This window comes from Parasteatoda tepidariorum, chromosome 3 (assembly GCF_043381705.1).
Source record: "Parasteatoda tepidariorum isolate YZ-2023 chromosome 3, CAS_Ptep_4.0, whole genome shotgun sequence".
NCBI lineage: Eukaryota > Metazoa > Arthropoda > Arachnida > Araneae > Theridiidae > Parasteatoda > Parasteatoda tepidariorum.
The window spans coordinates 5,282,531-5,304,985 of record NC_092206.1 but is presented as its reverse complement, the minus strand read 5'-3'; the positions used below and the strand labels follow the sequence as shown (position 1 = coordinate 5,304,985).

The window sequence follows — 22,455 nt, the reverse complement described above, 5'->3', positions numbered from 1 at the left end:
ATATATATATATATCGGTATATTTTTATCTCTCTGAATGTTGAGAAAGCTGCAACTGTTCTCCAAAAATTTATAAAAAGGTTTTTTCTTATTACCTACAGCATTTATTATTATAAACGGAATTAACTCGCTTTCAAAAATATTGTCATTAAATCAAAATTATTTTATTTAATGACAAATATGGACTTCTAACTTGTAATTTATCAAAAGATTATCGAGATGTTTAGTTTAAGCAATGAAGGTAGAAATATATTGCTTTAATAGTTGAATGAAGCTTATTTTATAGTGTGTTTTGTTTCAAAATAAAATAATTATGTTGCGAAATAGTAATTAACAACGATTAAGCGATAAAGATCCAACAAAGATAAAAATCATCCTAAAATATATCTATTTGCGATCAAAATGGGCTACAGATAGCATAGAGCAAAACTCTTTACCTATATGAACACTGTGCATGCTTTCACCATTAGAGTGTGGAGATTCATAGAAGGAAGTACGTCAGTTTCTGTCTTAATTCATATATAGATTAAAATCTTTTATGTTAGGAAACTATGTGGAACTGAAAACTAAATTAAACATGGTTCTAAAAGATAGAATCGTGGAAATTTTAAACAATTAAAACAAAATTAAACATGGTTCTAAAAGATAGCATCATGGAAATTTTAAACAATAAAAACAAAATTATCGCTAAAATAATGAAATTTTTTTTTTATTTACAACTCAAGAAGTATTTATGGGATCTCTCTGGTCCCATGTCTCAAAAATAAACTCACCAACTTAATGCATAACAAAATTAAAAGTGAAAAACAAAATTCTAAAAAAATTATCGGTCGCCATAGTAACTGATGCAAGGACGACGCATGCGCGCTGTTTACTATTACTCTTTATTATTGTAGTTGAAAAGTGTGATGACACCATCAAATCCGAACCAAGACTCCTTTTGACAATGAATAAAAACACTTTTATTCACTGAAAATAAAAATATTAAGAGATAAAAATATCGTAATACATTCCTATACAACTGAAAAGAGAAGGAGAGGGAAGGGAAAAAGGCATGGAACCAGCCTTCTTCCCAGATGGCGCATTTAAGAGCTGCCAACACTCTGCATAATCAGTGGCTGTTAAGCAATTCAGTCTCCAATTTCGTCTGATATAATGCATGAAAGCTACAAGCCGCTTTCGAAGTATAGAGCTCCAAATCTTATCTGAGAGTTCTGCTTGGAATTTAAATAAGTAAATAAAGACAAAATAATGTCAAATAAAAAATTTTCTGTTCCTGAAACTATAGACGATTCCTTTGACGATATTATAAGTGTAAAGACTGCATTTTTTTTAAAAAAAATTCCATATATATTTGTAATTTCTCGAATTTGGACTGATAACATTCCTTCATTTTATAGGGCCCTCAGTGTTTTAAATCGGGAAAAGTTCTTACCGAGAAAGAGAGTAGCGAAAGCACTTCATCGACGCTTCCATCTAGTGATAAAAATGAATCGACTTCTTCAAAAGCTGCTTCAACTAGATTTGAAAAAGAATTTTTAAATCTGCGGGAATCTAAATTTTTTGATGGCTCTATTGACAATCAGTGAGAATACATTCCCTTTTAATATTTTGTTTCAATTTATAATTTATTATAAGTTTGATGAAAATATTTTGGGGAGATTTCCGTATCCTAACTGTGGCAGAATGATAGCAATGAAAGTCTTGGAAACTTTAAAAAAAATATCATCACAGAAAGGGACCAACTCGAAAGGTATAACTCATAACCTCTACATGTTTTTTATTTTTTTAAATTTTACATTTTTTTGGAAACTTGGCGATTGTAGTTGGTGCAACAGCTCATGATACAGAAATATCCCCAATATTTTGACATCTTAATCTATTTTTTACATTATTTGTTTATTCCTTGTGAAAACTTTTTTTTCCTGTTATGAGAGATAATTCTTTGTAGGTACAGAAATTGGTAAGTGGTCCTCAAAGTTTCAGTTAAGCTCTGACATAAATGTTGAAAAAAATATGTGATTTTTTTTATTCATTTATTTTGTTTAACTGTGCTCTTCTAACATTTAGTTGTTGGTATAGTTCACAGTTTTTCTCAGAGTGGCTGCATGAAAAAATAAACTTAAGATTTTCGTATAGTTGGCTGTGCCAAGAGGGTCTGAAAATTTTGGCGATAATCAGGCAATGACGCAAGAGAAATGGAACAGAAATACATCACAGAAGAGAGCCAACTTACACAGTATAACTCATAGTCATCCTTCATTACGCAATTATTTATTAAATGCTACAAGTTAACAAAAACCTTGGGTGCTTTACCAATGGCAGTTGGCGCTAACAGGTACCAATATGGTATGAATAAAATGGATTAAAAAAATTTAAAGTGCCACTGACAATCACATTTATATAATACATTAAAAATGGGCAGAATTCATAATTTTTTAAAGAAAAAAAATTAGATTAATTTGATTTAAATTGAATTTTTTTTTTCCATTTAAATCATTTTTTTTATTATTATTATATTTCCCAGCCAAATCATCGGATAAAATATATTAACAGTACTTAATATTAAAGACAATAATATAGCTAAAAGATATGATATTTCTTAGTAAAATGTTTCAAAAAGTATTATTTATTTGTTGCAAACTAATCACTGAATAAAAAAAATCATGGTTATTTTTGCTTTAGCATTTTTGCTTTAACATATGACTTTAAAGATGGGGAGGCAATTTGTAAGTTAGATATCCAATCAAGAGTAAATTAGTTTAGATCAGAATTTATTTAAAAAAAATATTGTAAGTTTCTCTGGACAGAATGCCTTTCTTTAGTAATTGGTTAACACTAACTTCCTATTTAATGCATTTTGAAAGCACTTAATGTATTCAAATAAACATAATAGTAGATGGGTATGATTGAAATATAAAAAGACAAACAGTAAAATTAAAATTTTCATTTACTTCAAAAACAATTTTATCTATCATTTCAAAAAAAAAAAGTTACCTGATTTTTGGGGAGACAGGATTTAAATCATTATTAAAATTGCAATTTATAACAGAATGATTTTAAAAAAAATCACATCTGTTTTAAAGGAAATCATTGATTAAAACAGATTTTTTCTTTTTAAATAAATCATTAAGCTCAAAATATTTTTATAAATATAATGTTTAGGGTCTTTTTAAAGTCTGATTTCATTGTTAACAAATGATTTGTCCAAAAAATAATGAAAAGCTTTATTATTATATTTCTAAATATATTGATAAATAAAATTAGAGAAAGAGGATAAGAGTAACTCTAAAGTGATAATTTATAATCTTTCATTCTCTGTAAGTATAATAATTTGCTGGTGACAATAACAATCATTATTGGTGGTACGACAGCCCAGGGTGAGCCTTGGATCTTTCCGATCCACTTTTTTTTTGCACATAAAACAAAATGGGTATTATACTTGAAGTATGTTTATTACTGGTAAATAACTTATATATTACCAATAAATATATCAGGACAATTAATTTGCTATGTCGTCCCGCAGTGGACTGATTGTTAAGACATGGTTCCCAGCAGATCACCGAAGTCAAGCATCACTGGCTGCAGCCAGTGTGTGGGTGGGTGACCACTTGGATCAGCCTGCGTAGGGACTGAGGGTGTGCGGTATTGGTCCTCGTTAAACTGTTCTACCGTAAAGTACTCAACTTCGCGTGCTGGTCGTCTTGGTGCCATCCCCTCCGCAGAGGATCAAAATTGTGATGGCATGTCTTCGGATCATCCTCAGGGATCTTTCCCATGCCATCGCCAATAGCCCATTATGCAGCTTTAGTGCAACGTAAATGAACAATTTGCTATGTTATGACATATGTTTTCATTTATTTACTTTAAATATTTTTAATTTTGACTGACTAACAAAAATTTAGTTTTGCATGTAATAGTTAACTAGAATCTAAATGCTCTTACCTCTTTTGCAATTATAGCCTTAAATTAATATTGTTCCTCAACATTGCATTTTTTAGTTTTTGTGCCTGAAAATGCTTATGCATCTGTGGATTACTGGTCTAATTTCTTTAAATGAATTTTGACTATTTACTCTGAAATACAAGTAATGAAAATCATAATTTTGATACATATGAAGAACTTAACGGTTTTGTTAGTTTATAGTTTTATAGTATACTTCCGGGGCATTTTTCCTTTCATTAACTTTCATATCTTTAAACAATATTTCTCTTTAAAAGATTTATTTTAGTTACTTAATGGTATGTTTTGCTCAAAATATATACAAGAAGCAGGGTTGGGTTTTTGACGTCAAAAAGTGGTTTTTGACGTGACAAGGGTATAATACTGGTTTAAACCGTCAAAAACTAAAGTTTGCCAAGAAAATATGTAAACTTCAAAACTACCAACAGTTGCCATGCATTATATGGAAATTTAATTATACTATAGGTAATCAGCAGGTTTTAAAATATTTTTTTATTAAAATTAAGGTAAAATAACAGATTTAAAATCTCAGAAATTTATATTCAAATGCATGTGCAGAAAAATTTTGCACAAAAATTGTTTAAATATTTATATTTTGAAAAAAAAAAATTTTTTTTTTTTTTTTTGATATTTAAGAAAATTAAAAGTTTATTACCATGCATTTTTGACATATAAGGAACATTTAACTAATATTTATATTTATAAGGAACTTACAAGTTATGTTGTATAAATACAAACTTGATACAAGTGTATAAAAAAATTTTTTAAAGTTAGACTGAATATCTTTATTATCCAGTATGTTAATTTGAATTTAAAAGTAGTTATATTTATGAATAATGATAAATATAATTCATATTGTTTATTATATTTATTTATAATTATTACACTTATCATTTTAAAACAATTTTTATCTCTTAATTTTTTTTTCTCCACTTGTATTAAGAATACAAATAATGCATATCTTGAAAGCAAGAAGTAATTATTCAACAGCTGAATATTTAGATATTCAACAAAACTATATAGTATTCAGCAAAATGAAATTCACAAGTATTTGGATAAACTAAATTTTCAGCATAGTAAATGAATAGGCTGAATATACTGTAAATCGACACTAACTACTCTGTGTATTTAACAGAAAGCACTTAAATTTGTATTGTCTTATGTTAAAAAGATTATTAAGAAGATTTAAAAGAATATTAAAAAGATTTTTCTTTAAAAGAAGATGTCTAATGTACAAAACTGCTAATGTTTATCTTTAAAAATGTCTAATTTTTAGTATAATCTATACTATACACTAAATTTGGTTATAAATAAATTTCTTAATAATATCACTGCAGATTTTCAATAACACATGAAAATGAATACATAATATTACAAAAGATGTGAGCTTTCAAAAGTACAAGATTTTGGTTACTATTCAAAATATAAGTGTTTCTTCAAAATTTTTAATTTATTTTTTCTAGAACATATTTAGAAACACTATCCTTTATAAAAAAATATATAAATTTTATGTATTAATTAAATTTCACATATGAATATAGGTTTTTGACATTTTTGACAGTGAGGTTTTTGACGTGACGGTTTACTGACAAGAAGTAAAATATAATGTGCTCCAGATGCATTTGGTGTTTAAATTATAATTTTAAAATAATAAAGCATAAGTAAAATGTCATTAGTGTCTCATATTTCTATCACATATTTCAAAACTTTTTATGCAGTTTAAGTACATACAGTGAAACTTCCAAGAAAGACCACCTCAGTGTTTTACATGCTATAACAATTCAAAACAGTTACTAAATTTAATCATTGAGTTGTACACTTAATTGTATGGTCTTAATGTAATAATTATCAATATATTAAGTTAATTGTGAGATTAATATTCTCTAATTATCTTAAACAGAAATAATTTTTTCTGAAAATCTGCTTTATGCATTTTGTTGTAGCAAGCAATAAAGTCACCAATGAAAATCACTAATTTCAACTGTATGATTTTATTTATTTATTTTTTAAAATTTTTATTTGAATAAATAAAAGAAATTAAAAATATGAATGAAATAGCTGAATTTAATTACGTTGGTGAAATGGATAAGTACTATTCAAAGCGATAAAAGAAAATGCTTTCCAAGTTATTTATCAACCAAATGTCATATTTTCGAACTTTAAAAATGAATAATTCAGTTTAAAAAATATTAACATTTTTAATAATTTTTGTGAAAATAAATCTTAAAGTCATTTACAGTTACTCCAATTCCTATTAATATCCAGCTAAAAATTTATAGGTTGTATATAATTTAAAAACTAGCTGTTGCAAACATAACTTATATGTCCGTAACACCCAGTTTTTGATTTTTTTTTTTTTAATTTTCTGAATTTATAAAAAAAAATTTAAAATTGGAATTTAAGTGTAAATTAAACCAAGACTTATTTTCACAAAAATTACTTGATATTTAACTGAGTTACGTGCTTTTAATGTCTACAAATGCAGCTTTTTCCTTACTGTATTTTTCTCACTGCAGGAGTGAAAAGAAACATTTAGAAAAACCAGGCAATTACTCTGCGATTCTTGTTAATCCTAGGCAGGTAAATATAAAAGAGGTGTAAGCTAAGCATTTTATTTCTTTTTCCTTGTATTAATTCAATGCTCAATTAGATTTTGTCAAATCCTTGTTTTTAAAAATGGAATCCTTCTTCATGAAAACTATATACTTCTATAAACTATATTCCTAAATTTTTATCTTAGATTTGATTTAAACTATTTGTTTCAATTTTTAATAATAAAATTTCGGAAATCCGAAATATTTCATCGATTGTGTAATAAGTTGCATAATATCATTCATACTTATTTATATGCTTTGAATGTTAGTCGTTATCCAAAGTTACTTTTGTTATTTATCTTAAATTTTTCCACCCATTTATCTTTTCTACCTGAGTAGGAGTCATTAATGCAAGTGCACAATGCTTTAAGGTTATTATGATATTGACGCTCTTATTATACAAATTCCATGTAAACTTTGATTTACTAAGTAAAATATCTTTTGTTTTATACTCTGCTGTCTATCTCTCTTTGTAACTTGATTTTCAAAAAGAGCTTTCTTTTCCTGTGATTAAAACTCAAAGCAGTATAGTAGTAGGCAGTAATAAAAATGTAATTTTTTTATCCACTTTTAAATTTAGGTTGACTACAGAACAGGGAAAATACACAGATTTTTCAATCTAGAAAAATCACAAAATTCAAATAAAATAGCAAAAAAATTAGGGGGAGAAAATTTGTTTGATGGTTTTGTTTTGTTTTAATTATGTACAAACTTTAAAAGATATTTTCTGGTGCTTAATTTTGATTCAATTTTTATCAACTACAATCTACTAAATTTTTTGCTATTATAATGTGTTTTATATTTATTCTGTTCATAAAGGTCTTTTTTTTTTTCTCCATGAGCAATACTGACTTTTTTTATGCAGATTTGTTTAAAAAAAAAAAATTTAAACTTTGTAACCAACTAATCAGTTTTTTAAGCACTCAATGCCATCATAAATTCGTGTTTAAATCTTCTTCTTTTTTTCCCTTAGCAGTTATTGCAATTGATTTTCTCATGGTTTTTAAAATTACGACACACAAAATTTGCATCGCATATTTGAGTGATCACTTTTTGGTGGTTTTGATTTGCACCAATACCATTATAAATCCATACAGTGTTTCGATCTGTTTATGAACTACTATTATTAGAAATTTTCTAATTTGTTTCTTTGTTTTTTGTGACACACAAAATACAATCTGGGCATTTTCTTTTACATATGGTTGTCTTTTTTTACATAACAATTTCTTAGTTTTTTTTCTAGTTTTTTTTTTACAGTTATTATTGCTGATATGCACTTATTTTTTTTAAAAAATACTGACCACTAAAAAACTATTTTTAAAAAATGTCTACATTAAATATCTCTTATGTTGCAGAGAGGAAATCCTCTGTTGAAACACATAAGGAATGTGCCCTGGGAGTTCGGTGAGATTGAGCCTGATTATGTGATTGGAAAAACATCCTGTGCTCTGTTTTTGAGGTTTGTATAGGCAAAGCATCCTGTTACTCGGTCGAGCATTTTCCATTTATCTGAAAGCATTTTGTTTCTCGCACAAAATAGATTGGTTCTTGAAATCTGCGCTGCTGAATGCAAAAGTATTTTAACAATTTATAACTGGTTGGTTTTAGGAAAAGGTACTTGGAGATCTTGGAGAATAGCAATTATTATTGATTTTTTTTGTCAAAAAAAATACAAAACTTTTGAATAAAGAACTGAATTAGTTATCCAATGAGTTTATAAACACTGATTCTGCTCACCTAGTACAGTTTGTCTAAAGTAAGAACTCCCCTATCCATTTGTCTGGGCCGGTGGTTGCCAATATGGTAATGGCAATGACTATTTCAAGTAGGGTTGTGGGAATCACTGTTTCGGGCAAGTTTTGGATCGGGTTGGCAAGAGAAAGAGAATCTTTTTCTTCGGTCTGATTTGTTAGCCCTAGAGTGAAAAAAGGCTACCCTCCCTGAAATGCACTATTCTTATTTCCATAGCAGCAGACGACATCAGACTTTGTAGCAGAGGGAGTTCTTATCATAGACAAACTATATTGTGTATTTTCTTCCATATATGTTTTCTTCTATATATGTTTAGCAAGATTGCAGGCTCAGAGAATTGGTTATTTAACTGTGTGCCGTATATATCAATGTCTTTTCTTGTAACAGAATCATTCTGAAGTTAAATTTTTTGCTTTTGATAATAAATAGTATAAAAAAAAATTTTAATTTTCTCCGAACATTATTCTTAAGCTCTTAAAAACATTTCTAATCTGTACTTCATTTAATCATACCGGCCTCAACACTTTTCCATCAGAGGAAAAAAATACTCTTATTGGAATTGTATGGTATACCGTTAACTATAAATCAGAAGATTTCAGTGTCACCTTATTGCTATTCAGATGCTTCTAAATGTCTGGATACTGGACACACGTTAGATTGAAGGAGAGATCGTTACTTTATCTATCCAATCAAACACTCTGCATTTGATTTTTGTTTACTTTGGCTTTGAGTATTTGTCTTTTGTATTCTTCTAATTTTTTTAGTGAATTAAATAGCATTTGACTTATATTAATATTTGTAAGTTAATGTTTAATAATGTTTTTTTTGTGATGTTACACATCCATATAATGCTTAATGATTTCTTACTTTTTACTCTTCAGTGTGCAACATAAGAGATTAGCAATAATTTAAATTGCATCTACTGAATATACAACAAACAAATTTTAATATATCTGTGAATGCTGGTCAGAACTACACTTCCTTTTTAGAAGTATTTGGTGCTCTTTTCAACATCTATAAATATTCAAATTCATGAATTTATGAATAAAATAAGGACTTTATATTTAAAAATCTACTAAATTGCAGTTAATATTTCTATTTTTAATGGTAGCTTTAAAAAAAAGTTTTTCTGTTATAATAAAAAATGCTTAAGAATCCCTAGCTTACTTCAAATTCATAGTAAACTTAAAATCTACTAAAGTTTTCTCTGATTTAATTGGCGGCTATATTCATCAAAAAATAAATTACTATTGATTTATTTTTCAGCTTGAGGTATCACAACTTATATCCAAATTATATTCATGATAGATTGAAAGCTCTTGGGAAATCATACAATCTGCGTGTTTTGTTGGTTCAAGTAGATGTAGTGAGTACTCTTAATCACATATTTTATCTTTTTTATATGGTGCTACGTTTCACATAGTAAATACCTAGCTGTGATTTCTAAACCTTTTGTTTTAGACTGAACCGAACCCACCTTTGAAAGACCTGTCTGTTATCTCAATTTTAGCTGACTGTACATTAATGGTCTGTTGGAGGTTTGTAAAGCCCTTTTATTTAGAGTTGTTATAACAAAGTGTACATTATTAATAGACCACTATTAAATTGTACTGTTTGAAATGGGAAAAAATAGCGTTAAAGAATCTTTTTTGTATATATTTTTTGTTTTGTTTTTTCATTAATAGTTTGACAGGATGCGTAGCATTTTTAAAAAGTGCTTAAAGTTGCTTATTTTTGATTTACGTTTTGTGAAAGCCCTTAAAAGTATTTTTTTCACTGGGTGTTTGTGAAAAGTACTTAATTTTCTATCTTTCAAAATGATAATATATCTTTCAAAATGAAATGATATCTTTCAAAATGATAATATGATGATAATCTTTCAGTATTATCATCATAAATTATTAAAAAAAGAATGATTTTCTCAATGTTCTCTGCAAAATATTTCAGAAACTAGTTATTTTATCATGATTAAGTCTGATAATGTTTTTGCATTTTGTTTATTTCATGTTTATAAATGAAGAACTTTAAATAATTGGAAGAAATATTTTTTATTACTATCACATATCCTATTTGTGATATTTTATTTTTTTTGAAAAATGTTTGAAAATATTTTTTGGGTGCTTAAAAGATGCTTATCTTTTCTTTTAAAATCTGGATATGCATCCTGATTAACTTCAAAAGGAAATAATGCACAGTAATCCCAAAGTGAGAGAAGTTCTACTAAAAATTATCTTCAAAAGAATTCTTGAATCCCTTTTAAAAAATAATTCACAACAATTACAAAGTAATTGAAGTCCCACCAAAAATAAGCTTCAAGAAGCGTAAAATCCCGCATGAAGCCGCAACTTCTGATTAAATTTTCTCCTTGCCATTTAACGTTACAAAATTAACATTGTCTTCATAGCTAGTCAAAATCGTATGATTCATGTGTGTTAATTGCGCATGCTAAATCCTAAGCGTCTTCTTATATTGACATCTTAAATCAGAGTTCTGAGACAATGAATGTGCTAAATTGATTATTTGCAATATATTGCCCAGAGCTGTGGTGTCTCAGGAGATAGAGTGTTCGCCTCCCAATGAGGTGAACCAGGTTCGAAACCCAGTGATGTCAAACGAACTCATTTTTAAATCAATCCATAAATTTATTTTATTTTTTTATAAAAATAATTCTAAAAATTTTCTTTCATGAGGAGACACTTGGTCATCCCTCATTTTTTGTTCATTTACTCTTACCACTGTTCTTCATATTATTCATGTTTGTGTTGTTTTTTTTATCATGCTTTAATTGCAAAGGCTTACTTTAAAATTGTTTTGTTAAAATTTTACAATATACACTTTAAGTAAAAGGGCCCTGTAATATTCTTATACAATTAAAATTGTGCCTTTTTGATCTCTTTTAAATATTGATCCTAGTTTTATCTAAACAACTAATATGCATAATGATTTAATTAAACTTCTTAATTGAAAACTTTAGAATTCTTTTAACTTCAGAATTCCTATAACTCATAAAATATAATTGTCTGAATTAATATGTTTCACTCAGTACTAGACCTTCTGATAAAGGTTGACCTTACTCTTTGCATAAATAAAGTTTTGCTACAAACATTTATAAAATATAGATTTTAATATCTAATTAATTTAAATGGAAAGGGTATGTGGGGAATTAATGTTTTTGAAAACACTTGAGTTACTTTCATAAAAAGTTTTTTATGAAAATTAAACGTGAATTTATTGGTTACTCAAAATTTGAAGGGAGAATGTTGTTAATTTCTTTCTTGTTAATAAGCAGTGATCTTAAAAAAGGTTCGGAGCCTATTGTGTACATAGTTCAAGATTAGAAACTTCCTTCACATTTAAGACACTCAAATTGTCTTTTATATTTTCCTTGGGGAAAAGGCTTCAACAAAAAACCTTAAATTAATATTTTTTTGAATTCAGAAACCTTGTCATAAAATATATATTAGAAACTACAATTTTATTTATTTATTTTAGTGCAGAGGAAGCTGGCAGTTACTTAGAAACATATAAGATGTTTGAAAATAAGTCAGCTGATTTCATTAAAAAGAGGCAAGACAATGATAATTATTCACAGGTAATGTTATGAAAAAGATTTCATATTCTATTTAGATTATTAAATAATAACTAAAAGAAATTTCGTGTTGAAAAAGGCATCTCAATCATATTTGTTTTCATGACATTAAATAGATTTATAAATCAAAAAAAAAAATAATTATCATGCTTTGTTCTATAATCAAATTTGATTCCAAAGATTTAGTTCACAATTCTGTTGAAATAAAAATTAAACCTATATTACTATTGCAAATTATTTTACATTTTTTTTCATAATCTCTATTTAATATTTATTTGCTTAAGAAAATATTTTTTTCACAAATGTGCAAAAGGTTAATTTCTTTATAATGTTCTACTATTTTGTATTTGTTGTTTTAATTGCATATGTAGAAAAATGCTCAGTAAGTACAATGGAATAAAAAAATTATCTTTCGATTATTAGCCCAACAATTATTCATTGTTAAACTTGTGATAAAATTTACCTTTCTAGCCACTGTGCAGGGTGCAAAAATACAGCTACAGAGTTGAAAATCGACTTGTCCAAAAGCCAATTTTTGTCTCTGAACATTTTTTTTTTCATTACAATTTGTTTAAAAATTATTGCAGTTTTTTTTCCCCAATAGATGCCATTTTACTGCACAAAAGCTGCAAGACTTAAAAATTTGGAAATACAGCATGTGAAAAATTTTTACAAGGAGTACACTAGAATAAAAAAAGAAATAAGTTTCAATTATTAGTTCAAAAATTATCAACTTTTAAACTTGTAGGAAAAACCAGGTAGAACAATCTACAACCTGCTAAAGTGTGGCAACATAGTTGAAATTTAAAACCAAAAAAAAGGGATTACTTTCAAAACTCCAATTTATTTTTGCAATTTTAAGTACTTTTTTGCTTTAATTAATGACTATTTATCCATTGTTAGAAAAAAAATTCTGTTTCTCTCTTAAAATCCTCATTTTTTAAGCTCACGTTTGATTGCTGTCAAATATAACAAAAAAGTGAATAAATAAGAATGAGGGTATCAATATTGAACAAAATTGGTCAGTAAATGTCGTGATTTTAACTTTTTTTTTAAATCATGGAAAGTCATGGATTTGGGTTGCTAAAAAGTCTAATTTTTAAAAAGGAATTTACCCCCTTCCTTCAATTTCATGGTGTTCTGAATATCTGAATTTGTAACAAAATCCCCACTCACAGTCATATTTTATTAAAATATAAAATGTTTTTATCATGTTCTTTAAAAATCATGGTGTTCTTCAAAAACATCTTTTCTAGAGCAAATTATCTTTTAAACTTCTGTGATTTCAGAATTTTTGTTATTATTATTTTTTTTTTTAATTCCAAAATGAGAACAGAAAAATCAGCGGTATTTCTTTCTTTTCCGATGAACAAGAAAAGTATCTTTAGAATATAATTCTTATTACAGAAAAGAAGAAGAAAAATTATTTGCTTTCCTATTTTTTCAGCTATTTTATTGCTTCAACTCTTTCTTTGCCCTGTTTTTTTTTTTTAATTTAAAATCTACAAATATGAGGATGCAGAGTATAACAGTTTTGGTTATACCTATCATTTCAATTAATGTTATTATAATGCTTTTGAAATTTATTCTTGTGTTTTTGTCAGAAAAAATAGTAACTTCTTTAAGTCATGAATTTGAAAATCTGAAATGTAGCAGATACCCTGGATTTTGCTAGGTATAAATCTTAAAATTTACATCAAAGTTTTTAAAAATCAGTCATGAAGGTTGGCAAGCAAAGGGAGAAGCTTCCCAGTATAATAAAAGAGCACTGCTTTTAGTTTTAATTTACAATAATAATCAAAATAAGCATAGAAAAGGATTCTAAGAAAAGATAAGGAATCAATATTGCAGGTAAATACAAGTCTGGTGACAAGTAAAGAAATCTGGACCTTCTTTGTTAATTAAGGAAGCATATCATGTGAATTTCTGACCAATAAGAAGGGACCTGATAAGGGTGACAAAAGGCTCTAGACCATTATTTCTGATATTTTGACAAGAATTCTTGTAATTTTAGTGGTGTAACATTGTTGTGTATTAATGAAGATGGCTAAGGGACCTATAAAGAAAACTACAACCAACTTTTTCACATCTTCGCTTATGTACTATATATATATATATATACAGTGTAAAGTCGCGTATCCGGAATCGGTGGGGTTTCCAGAAGTCCGTATAATAGATTTTTCCGTATAATACACCCCCAAGGTAAACAAAGCTTAAAATGATTTAATAAACGATCTGAATCTAAGAAGCAAAAAATAAATAAACGTTATTTTTAAGGGGAACAATGTTTTAGCATTAGAATATCTAAATCAAATATAAAATATTAGAAAAAAAATATTATTGCTGAAAATATGGAAAACGAAAAAAATTTAACAGTTACGAAAATATTAATCCGCCATTTTGAACTAGAACGATTCAAGCAGGAAGGGGAAATTCTGGAACAAAGCTTAAAATGATCTAAATCTAAGAAGCAAAAAATAAATAAACATTATTTTTAAGGGGAATAATGTTTTAGTATTAGAATATCTAATCAATAAAACATGAAATATTAGAAAAAAAATATTATTGCTTAAAATATAGAAAACTAAAAAAAATTGACATATGAAAATAATAATCCGCCATTTTTAACTAGAATGATTCAAGCAAGAAAGGGAAATTCCCGTCATTCATTAAGGTGGGTAGATGGAGGAGAAAAATTCATTTCCTCCTTATTTGTGAAAGAAAATAAGTGTAAAGAGGAGATCATTTAAGTTGAGGGTGGGGAAGTAACAAATTATTGTTTTCTCTCCAATCATTGGCTATCAATCAAGCATAAAGGCGGGACACACTGATCGGGTTCTCTTTATTTTTTCTTTTATGACTGAAAGAATCTGCTAAAGAAAGAATGTTACCCCCTTTTTCCCCCGCCTCCTAAATATTACATGGTATGGGGAAGAACGAATGTTTTGGTCACTCAATGGTCTTGGTAGATCTTCACTTCCCCTTTCTGGTGATTTATGGGTTCAGAGGTTCAGTGCAAGCTAGAAAAAGAGAAAATTTGTCAAAAGATCTTTTTTTTAGGAAAGGTGAAGATGGAGAGATGTTTGTTTATTTTGATTTTTAAAAAGTGTCCGGGAAAGGGACGTCCGGATACGGGACGTTACACTGTATATATATATATATATAAAATTTGAGTAATTCATTTTGTGTATTTTAACTGTAACTATACTTTACCCACATGCAAGTGAAAATCTCCTAATAGTTTCATAATAAAAAACTTTTTTTTAGCTTGTGGATTGTTTGACAACAATAAGATCAATCAATAAGACAGATGCAATGGTTTTGCTTTCTACCTTTAAGGTAAGTACTACTTATAAGTTATACACTTTTACATACTTTCTCTAAAATCGCAATTTTCTCTTCTTTTCAATATTTATTCAATTGATGTTAAAAATGTGGGGGGGGTTCCATTTTATCTTTTTACAGAAAAACTGAAATAGTCCTCCTGCCTGTTAATCCCTAAAATCATGATTGTTAAGGACCTTCCCAGTTTTAATTGCATAAATTTCTTTAAATGTTTTTCATTTAAAAATAATTAAACTTAAGAGTATGGCTCTAACATTTCATTACAAATAAAAAGTTTGACACAAAAAGGGAATAAAAATGTAATGATAGGTAAAAGAAAAATGAGTTTGCGAATTACTAAAGTCCTCTAGTAAAGTTATTTATAGACTCATTCTTCCAGTTTCTCACTCCATTCACTTAAAAAATATTCAGTTAAAATAATATTATCACAATCATAAACTAAATTTTTTTTAAATATAAATTTTTAAAAATTTGCAAAAATGCTGAAAAATAAAATTATTTTAGTATGCAAGGGCAAATTCTGGATATTATCTCTATACAGAATCAATTTGTAAAGGCAAACCATTTTTGTAAAATGTGTATGAAAGTTAAATAGTTCTCTATGAATGTTGAATATTACTACTTCATGTTAAAAACAAAAATATTTTCTCTTAGACTCTAAAAGGTATTGTGTCAGCATCTGTTGAAGAATTAACACTATGTCATGGTATGGGGCCATTAAAAGTAAGTAATGGAATTTGGGTAAATTAGAAAGTTTTGTCTTAAATAACTTCTTCCACTTTTTATATCTAATAATCAAGTTCAAAAGAAAAAAAAAATTTCTCCAAAAGCTTATTTAAAAAGTTTTTTTTTTAATGAAGTTTCTTAATCAAGAAACTTGTTAAATCTTTTTTTATTTGTCGAGTTTATTTGTTTTGAAGAATATGCAACATTTTTGGTGTTGCATATCCAGTGAAATTTACACTTGACTACTTAAATAAGACAAAATAGGTTTTTCTGAGAAACATTCTCACATTTGAAGCTATATTTAATTAGTTATGCTCCACAAAGTCCTATATCCAAACTTCCATTTTTAGAAGCATAAATGCCATACAATTTTAAACAATCCAAATTAATGAATCTCTTTTTCAAAAAAGGAAAAGAGATTTTTTTTCATATTGTCATGTTTCACGTATGTCACAGAAACCCTTCTGCACAACAGCAGGCACAGTAGTACATTTTTCATCTCAAATTTTTTAAAAAATCAATGAGAAAAAAAAATGAACAAAAGAAAGATTTTTATAGTCTCATTAATGAGTCTCATTCTAAGCAAATCTGCAGCAGTTCATAAATCAAAATTTATCTGCAACTCAAGTGCAGTTAAATGTAGAATAGATATTATAAAAATTAAAATTACCCTAACTTATAGCTAATTTAAATTTAATTTGAAATCTCTATAATAATGTTCAAAAGAAACTGGGAACGAAACCATAGAGAAAGCATCCAAATAACTAATGATAAAAAAAATTGGCATCAAGTTCAAGATTTATGTAATAAATATATGTCTCTTAAGATATATCACTCCAGATAAAAGTTTTTCAGACTATTGTTAAAAAAAATTTTATCCTACTTAAACATACTCATAGCAAAATTTGCACTTGTGAACATGGGACGGATACAAAAATTTATTCCTTTTCAACTTTAATTCGAAACTTAAACAACAATACTTATGAAGAAGATTTAAATTAATCCATAGCTTCAAAATATCAAATCAGCTTATTCTAACTACAAAAACAAATTATAAATTATCTCTGATTCAAAACTGGAAAAGAAATAGTATTTTTAAGCTAAGTGAAAAAATTTAACAATTTTTTTTAAGGAAAAAAAATATTTTGCTCTTTTTAAAAAAAAAATTTAATAAGTTTTGGCTTGTTACGAATATATTTTATTGAAGAAAATTGTACCACAGCCCATAGTAAAAACTTTTCTCTCAAACTTAAATTTCTGAAACTGTTTTTGCAGCACTGCATGCTGACACCTGCCTAATACATAGTTTTGGGTGCCAGATTAAAAAAAAAAAGAACAGAAATTATTACTTATCATTCAGTTATGGGGATAAAGGAGAAAAATCTTTACATTTTCACTTGATCTTTATTTTATTTAAAAAATTTACAATTTAAAAAAATATGTACGTTATCCTGCTATCAGTTTATTGTTATCAATATTATTCTTTTTAAAATATGAAGAGAAAAAAGTTGCAGATGGTCAAAGAAACTGACACTCTTCACAAAAAAAGTATATCTGCATTTTAAGTAAAATTATAAAGGTAAATTGACAGAATATAGCAACATAAAACAAAAAATAGTTAAGTAAAACAATTATTCAAAATATTTCTGCATCAAATGTAATATTATATAATGTACTCTGTATTTAATGTAGCTTTAATTCCATTTAGTGAACTGAAAATAATAAAAATTGAAGAATATTTTAGAGGAGAGGAAGAAATGATTTGTGGTTAGTGTAAAAGTTTGGAATTACTCTCTTGAATTGTTGAAAATAAGAAACTAAATATATCTGGAATATAAATTTAGAATAAAAAAACATCTATAGAAATGCTAGCTTAGGAAAATTCCTTATCAAAGATTCTGGTTAGTTTTCTTTGATTAATTGAAGTTTTTAAAAATAATTAATTTTGTAGGAGAGGGGGAAATGATTTGTGGTTAGTGTAAAAGTTTGAAATTACTCTCTTGGTTTGTTCAAAATAAGAAACTAAATATATCTAGAGTATATAAATTTAGAATAAGAAACTAAAAATTATCTATAAAAATATTAGCTTAAAAAAATTCATTTTCAAAGTTTGCAGTTAGTTTTCTTTAATTAATTGAAGGTTTTGAAAATAAAGAAAATATAAAATTAACATTTATTTATTTACTAATTTCTAAAAATTTTGTTTCTTTGGTTGAACGTTTTTACTGTATTAAATTTAAACTAGATAAATTTTTTAATATATAATTTTAATCTCCTTTAAGTATACAAATTTTGCTATATGTTCGATCAGTACTAGGATGTTGATGATAAACACATTTTCTGAATTTTAGAATGTTTTTTTTGGGGGGGAGGGGGGCATTATTGATGTTTTTTTGATTCATTCATATTTTTTAAACTTTTTTTAATGATTTTTTATGAACTTCGAATGATAATTTTCATTTTATGGGAATTTTGCTTGTTTGTTAATTTTTTTTATTTTATAAATTTTGCATTGAATCTTGCTATTTTAATATCCTCCAATAACAAAGGTTGATGTTGAACATAGTTTCTTAAGATATAAGAATTTGCTTTTTGACAACAGAAAATCCTTCAATTTTAAGCATATCAAAAATCATTTGATACCACAGTGCAATTCAGATGTTCTTGAAAATAGTAATGAAAAATTTTTTTATTTGTTTTCATTACTTCTTTATTTATTTAATTTTAAAATACAGCGATTCCCGTTTTAGCGAATTCCAAGGAACCAAAACAATCGCTACTTAATAACCAAAATTCATTGTACCGATATTACGAATTTTAGCATTAACCAAAACTATTTTATTGCATTGGAATTTTTCGCATAAAAAAATAATAAATATTGCATTTTATTACAGTTTGATCTATTTGTACCCCACACTTAGAAAATATCAAATCAATATTTTAAAATCTCACAAAAACAATTAAATTAAAAGAAAATAATGGATTTATTATCACTTACGTATCAGAAATTCCTTAATCCGTAATTTTTTTTCAGTACAAATTATTTAGAACCAGTACAAATAACAAACTTCGCCAAATTACGCTCATTTTCAAACAACTAACTGTACTGGAAATCACTCTTTTGGAAAGACTCGTGTATTTTTACTTCTTTAAACATGATTGGGTTATGGTTTAGTCTTTTCGGTGTGGTCCCTTTTGAGTGATTCGCCTTCTTTGACTTGTCCCTTTCATATCTGAAATTTTTTATTTTGAAAATGCAAAAATATTTTAATTCTGAGATCATTGTGTACTTATGAAGAATGGAAAAATATTTTGATCCTGAGAGAAAATGAGAATTGTTGCTTATTTTCACCTTTATTAAATCTGATTAAGAATTTTGTAGCATTGTTATTTTTAATTCATTGTTTGTATGGAGATTCATTTGGGGATTCGAAAAATATTCGTTACATTGAAATTTTTATTCTTTCAGATATATATAAAGCATGTTTCCGGAAATTTTTAAGGATATTATTTTTCAATTTAAGATCATCAGTATCCTTGATTTGTACATGGTATATTGAACTTATCTTAAACAATAACTTATGATTGGCATCGCAAACAAAATTGAATTTTGAAGATAGTGATGCATATTGGCTGAGTAAATTTAGTTTCCTGAAATGATGTGTCTTGTTGATATTCTGATATCTCAATAAATTAGTGTTGATTCTTAGAGTAAAAAATTACTTCTTTTTAATAAACTGATATTTTTCTTGCATGTGTTAACCAAAGCCATTTTAAGATTTCTGCCTTTTATTTCAACAAATTTAGGATAGTAAAAATTATGTCTTGCTTTTATTTCAAGTTTAAAAACTTCCAAATGGGAAAATACATATCACCTAACATTTAACTCTTTGCGTCTTAGTGTTCCTACTTTTAAAATAAAGTCAAGAAATAGGTTTCAAACAATTGTTACTGATTGTTTTTATCTAAATAAACCTCTTTTTCTTAAAAATCACTTAAAGGCTGGTACTTACATGCATTGATTTAAAGTCTTATAAAAACATGTATAAAAGATATAAACTTAGAAAAACATTTATAGTGAAATAGGGCAAGAATATTATTTTTTAAAATGTATCTTTTTTTTTTAATTTTATTTTATTTTCATTAATATGCATAACTTTATTAACTAAAATTGGAAATAATCTTTGCATATTTTTTTCAGGCCAACAGATTGTATGAAGCATTGAGAAAACCATTGAAAAAGGAAAAAATGAAATAAGGCTTATATTTATTTAATAGTTTTATTTTATTTTTTCTTACAAGATATGCTGTATATATTTTTTTTACTTCTAATGTTCTGTTAGGTTATTTTTAATGTCTTCATTTTTTCTACTTTCACATTGAAGTGACCTATTTCAACATCATGTTTTCATGTAAATAAATGCATTTTAAAAAAATGAATTAAGTCTTACTACATACAGGGTGACAAGAAATAACCTTGCTTATTAAAATATCACTACTGAACTTAGAAATATACATGATAAAATTACTACCAGTACGATATTTACAAAATATTTTAATATGGCTACTGTTGCAGGGTTCGTAGCTGTTTCCTATTTTTATTTTGTTTCTTACTTTTCCTGATTAAAAACATTTTGACCTAATCTTTCTGATATTCCTGATTTTTTTTTATTCTAAATGTACAATTTTATATGATTTTTAAATAATCATTTGTGTTTTTTTAAGTTTCTTTCAGTTGGAAAGAAAACTGGACAGAAAAATCAGTGTCAATCAATCAAATCAATGTCAAAACCAGCTTTTATTTTTTTTTAATTAAATCTGAGACATCTATAAATGAAGAGAAGCATAAAAAACAAAGCAATTTTATGTTCCTTTTTCTGCAGAAGAATAAATAATTGTCTTATTAAGCACCACCCTTCAAGCGAGATTGTTTTCTATTTTTGTCACTTTACACTTCTTTTCATCATACGCTAAACACAGGCATTCAACCCCAAGGTCAAGCACAACAGGTGTTTTTTATGCATAGGATATTGAAGAAGAACAAGTGTTTTCTTTCCCTTTTTTGAGTTCAATTTACATAATGAATTTAACTTTATGATTTTCATTAAAAATCAAGAGAAGTTTCGTGACGTGTTAAAGGCAGTGATATTAGTAAAACAATTATTTGTTATATCAAGGAATAAAAGGGTAATAAAAAATCGGGATTTAAAAAAGCGAGTAAAAAACAATTTAGACAATTTTAAAGAAGTAATATTTTTCTTCCATATTAAGATTTCATTATTTTTAGACAACCGAATCTAACTATGCTCTTGCTGAATTCCAAAATATACCTGATATAAAAGTTAAATACGGCTGCGAGAATCTTTCTACTAAAAATATTTTAAATTAACTTATTGTATTGTAATTTTATTGTCTGTTTTAAATACACTATTATTTTGTACCTCAAATGACCTACGACTGTTGAAAGACTGAATATTGTGTGTTATTTTGGTTTCTTTATGGGCGTTTTGTTATTCTAACAGTAACAAACAGAAAGTTCTTTGTTGTTCTAAGAGAAAAGGCAGGAATGGCACTCTTGCATTTGATTGACGCTTTTCCATTTTATGAATAAAAAAAGTTTTTTTTTTCCTCAACTTTCATTAAAAATTGCTTAATGCTAAATTTGCTTAACTTTTGTTAAAAATAAATATTGTTAGTTTTCACTTGCTGTCTCCATTATCTAAAAAAATATTAAATTGCGTATTGCATTCTATTTTCAGATAGTAGTAAATCCTTTTAGTGATTATTATTATTCTAAAAAGTCATGAAAATATTAATTAGATTTGGGGACAACTCACTATTATTATTCACCAGTATTAATTTGGTACACCTCAAATCTTACTTGTTTTAGAATAAGTGTTGCATAGCTGTCAACTCTGCTGGATTTTCCAGTAGACTACTGGATTTTGCCAGTTTTTCCTGGTCTACTGGTTTAATAAAAATTCTCCTAGTTTTTGTGCATTTTAGAAATTTCCTAAAATTGAGTAAGTTTGCTAAAAAAACTCCTTTTGAAATAGAATTTTATCACAGATTAATATTATTGTTTCTTGAATATTTAAATAAGTTTTACTAATACATAATTAAATGAGCCTCTTTTATTAAAATCAGCTTAAAGCTTTTTTTTTTCTAAAATGAGTATATTTTTATTCAGAACTCCCTTTTTAAATTAATTAAAAAATCTTTTAACTATCTTTGATGAATCAAATATCTATTACTATTTAAAACATAACAGTTCAAGTTCATTTAATGTTAATCATATGATTGCAAATTTTCTATTTTGATAACTAAAAAAATCCCTGAAATTCCCTTAGTACATTTTGCATGAATTATCGTAAAATCAATATCTTTGCGTAAAATCTGCTGGATTTTTTCCTATCCATGTTGGTAGCTATGGTGTTGCCTGTTTTTTTGAAGAAGAAAAAAAATCAAGGAAATATGCCACATAAAG

The 22,455-nt window shown here is 26.8% G+C and overlaps 1 protein-coding gene across 2 annotated transcripts; it reads left to right on the top strand.

The window, feature by feature from the left end:
* The first annotated feature begins 1,154 nt into the window (after positions 1–1,154).
* On the top strand, positions 1,155–20,825 carry LOC107449353 (DNA excision repair protein Ercc1). Of its 2 annotated transcripts, XR_006225256.2 has the most exons (11): positions 1,155–1,313; positions 1,400–1,584; positions 6,479–6,542; positions 7,912–8,015; positions 9,575–9,674; positions 9,770–9,846; positions 11,801–11,900; positions 15,165–15,236; positions 15,897–15,965; positions 17,677–17,735; positions 20,170–20,825. XR_006225256.2 is itself a non-coding variant. In XM_021145919.3 (10 exons), the coding sequence occupies exons 1-10, from the start codon at positions 1,251–1,253 to the stop codon at positions 20,224–20,226; spliced, it is 891 nt and encodes a 296-aa protein (XP_021001578.1). In that variant the 5' UTR covers positions 1,155–1,250; the 3' UTR covers positions 20,227–20,825. The 2 variants fall into 2 exon arrangements, 1 of the variants encoding a protein (XP_021001578.1); XM_021145919.3 differs by lacking the exon at positions 17,677–17,735.
* Positions 20,826–22,455: the final 1,630 nt, after the last annotated feature.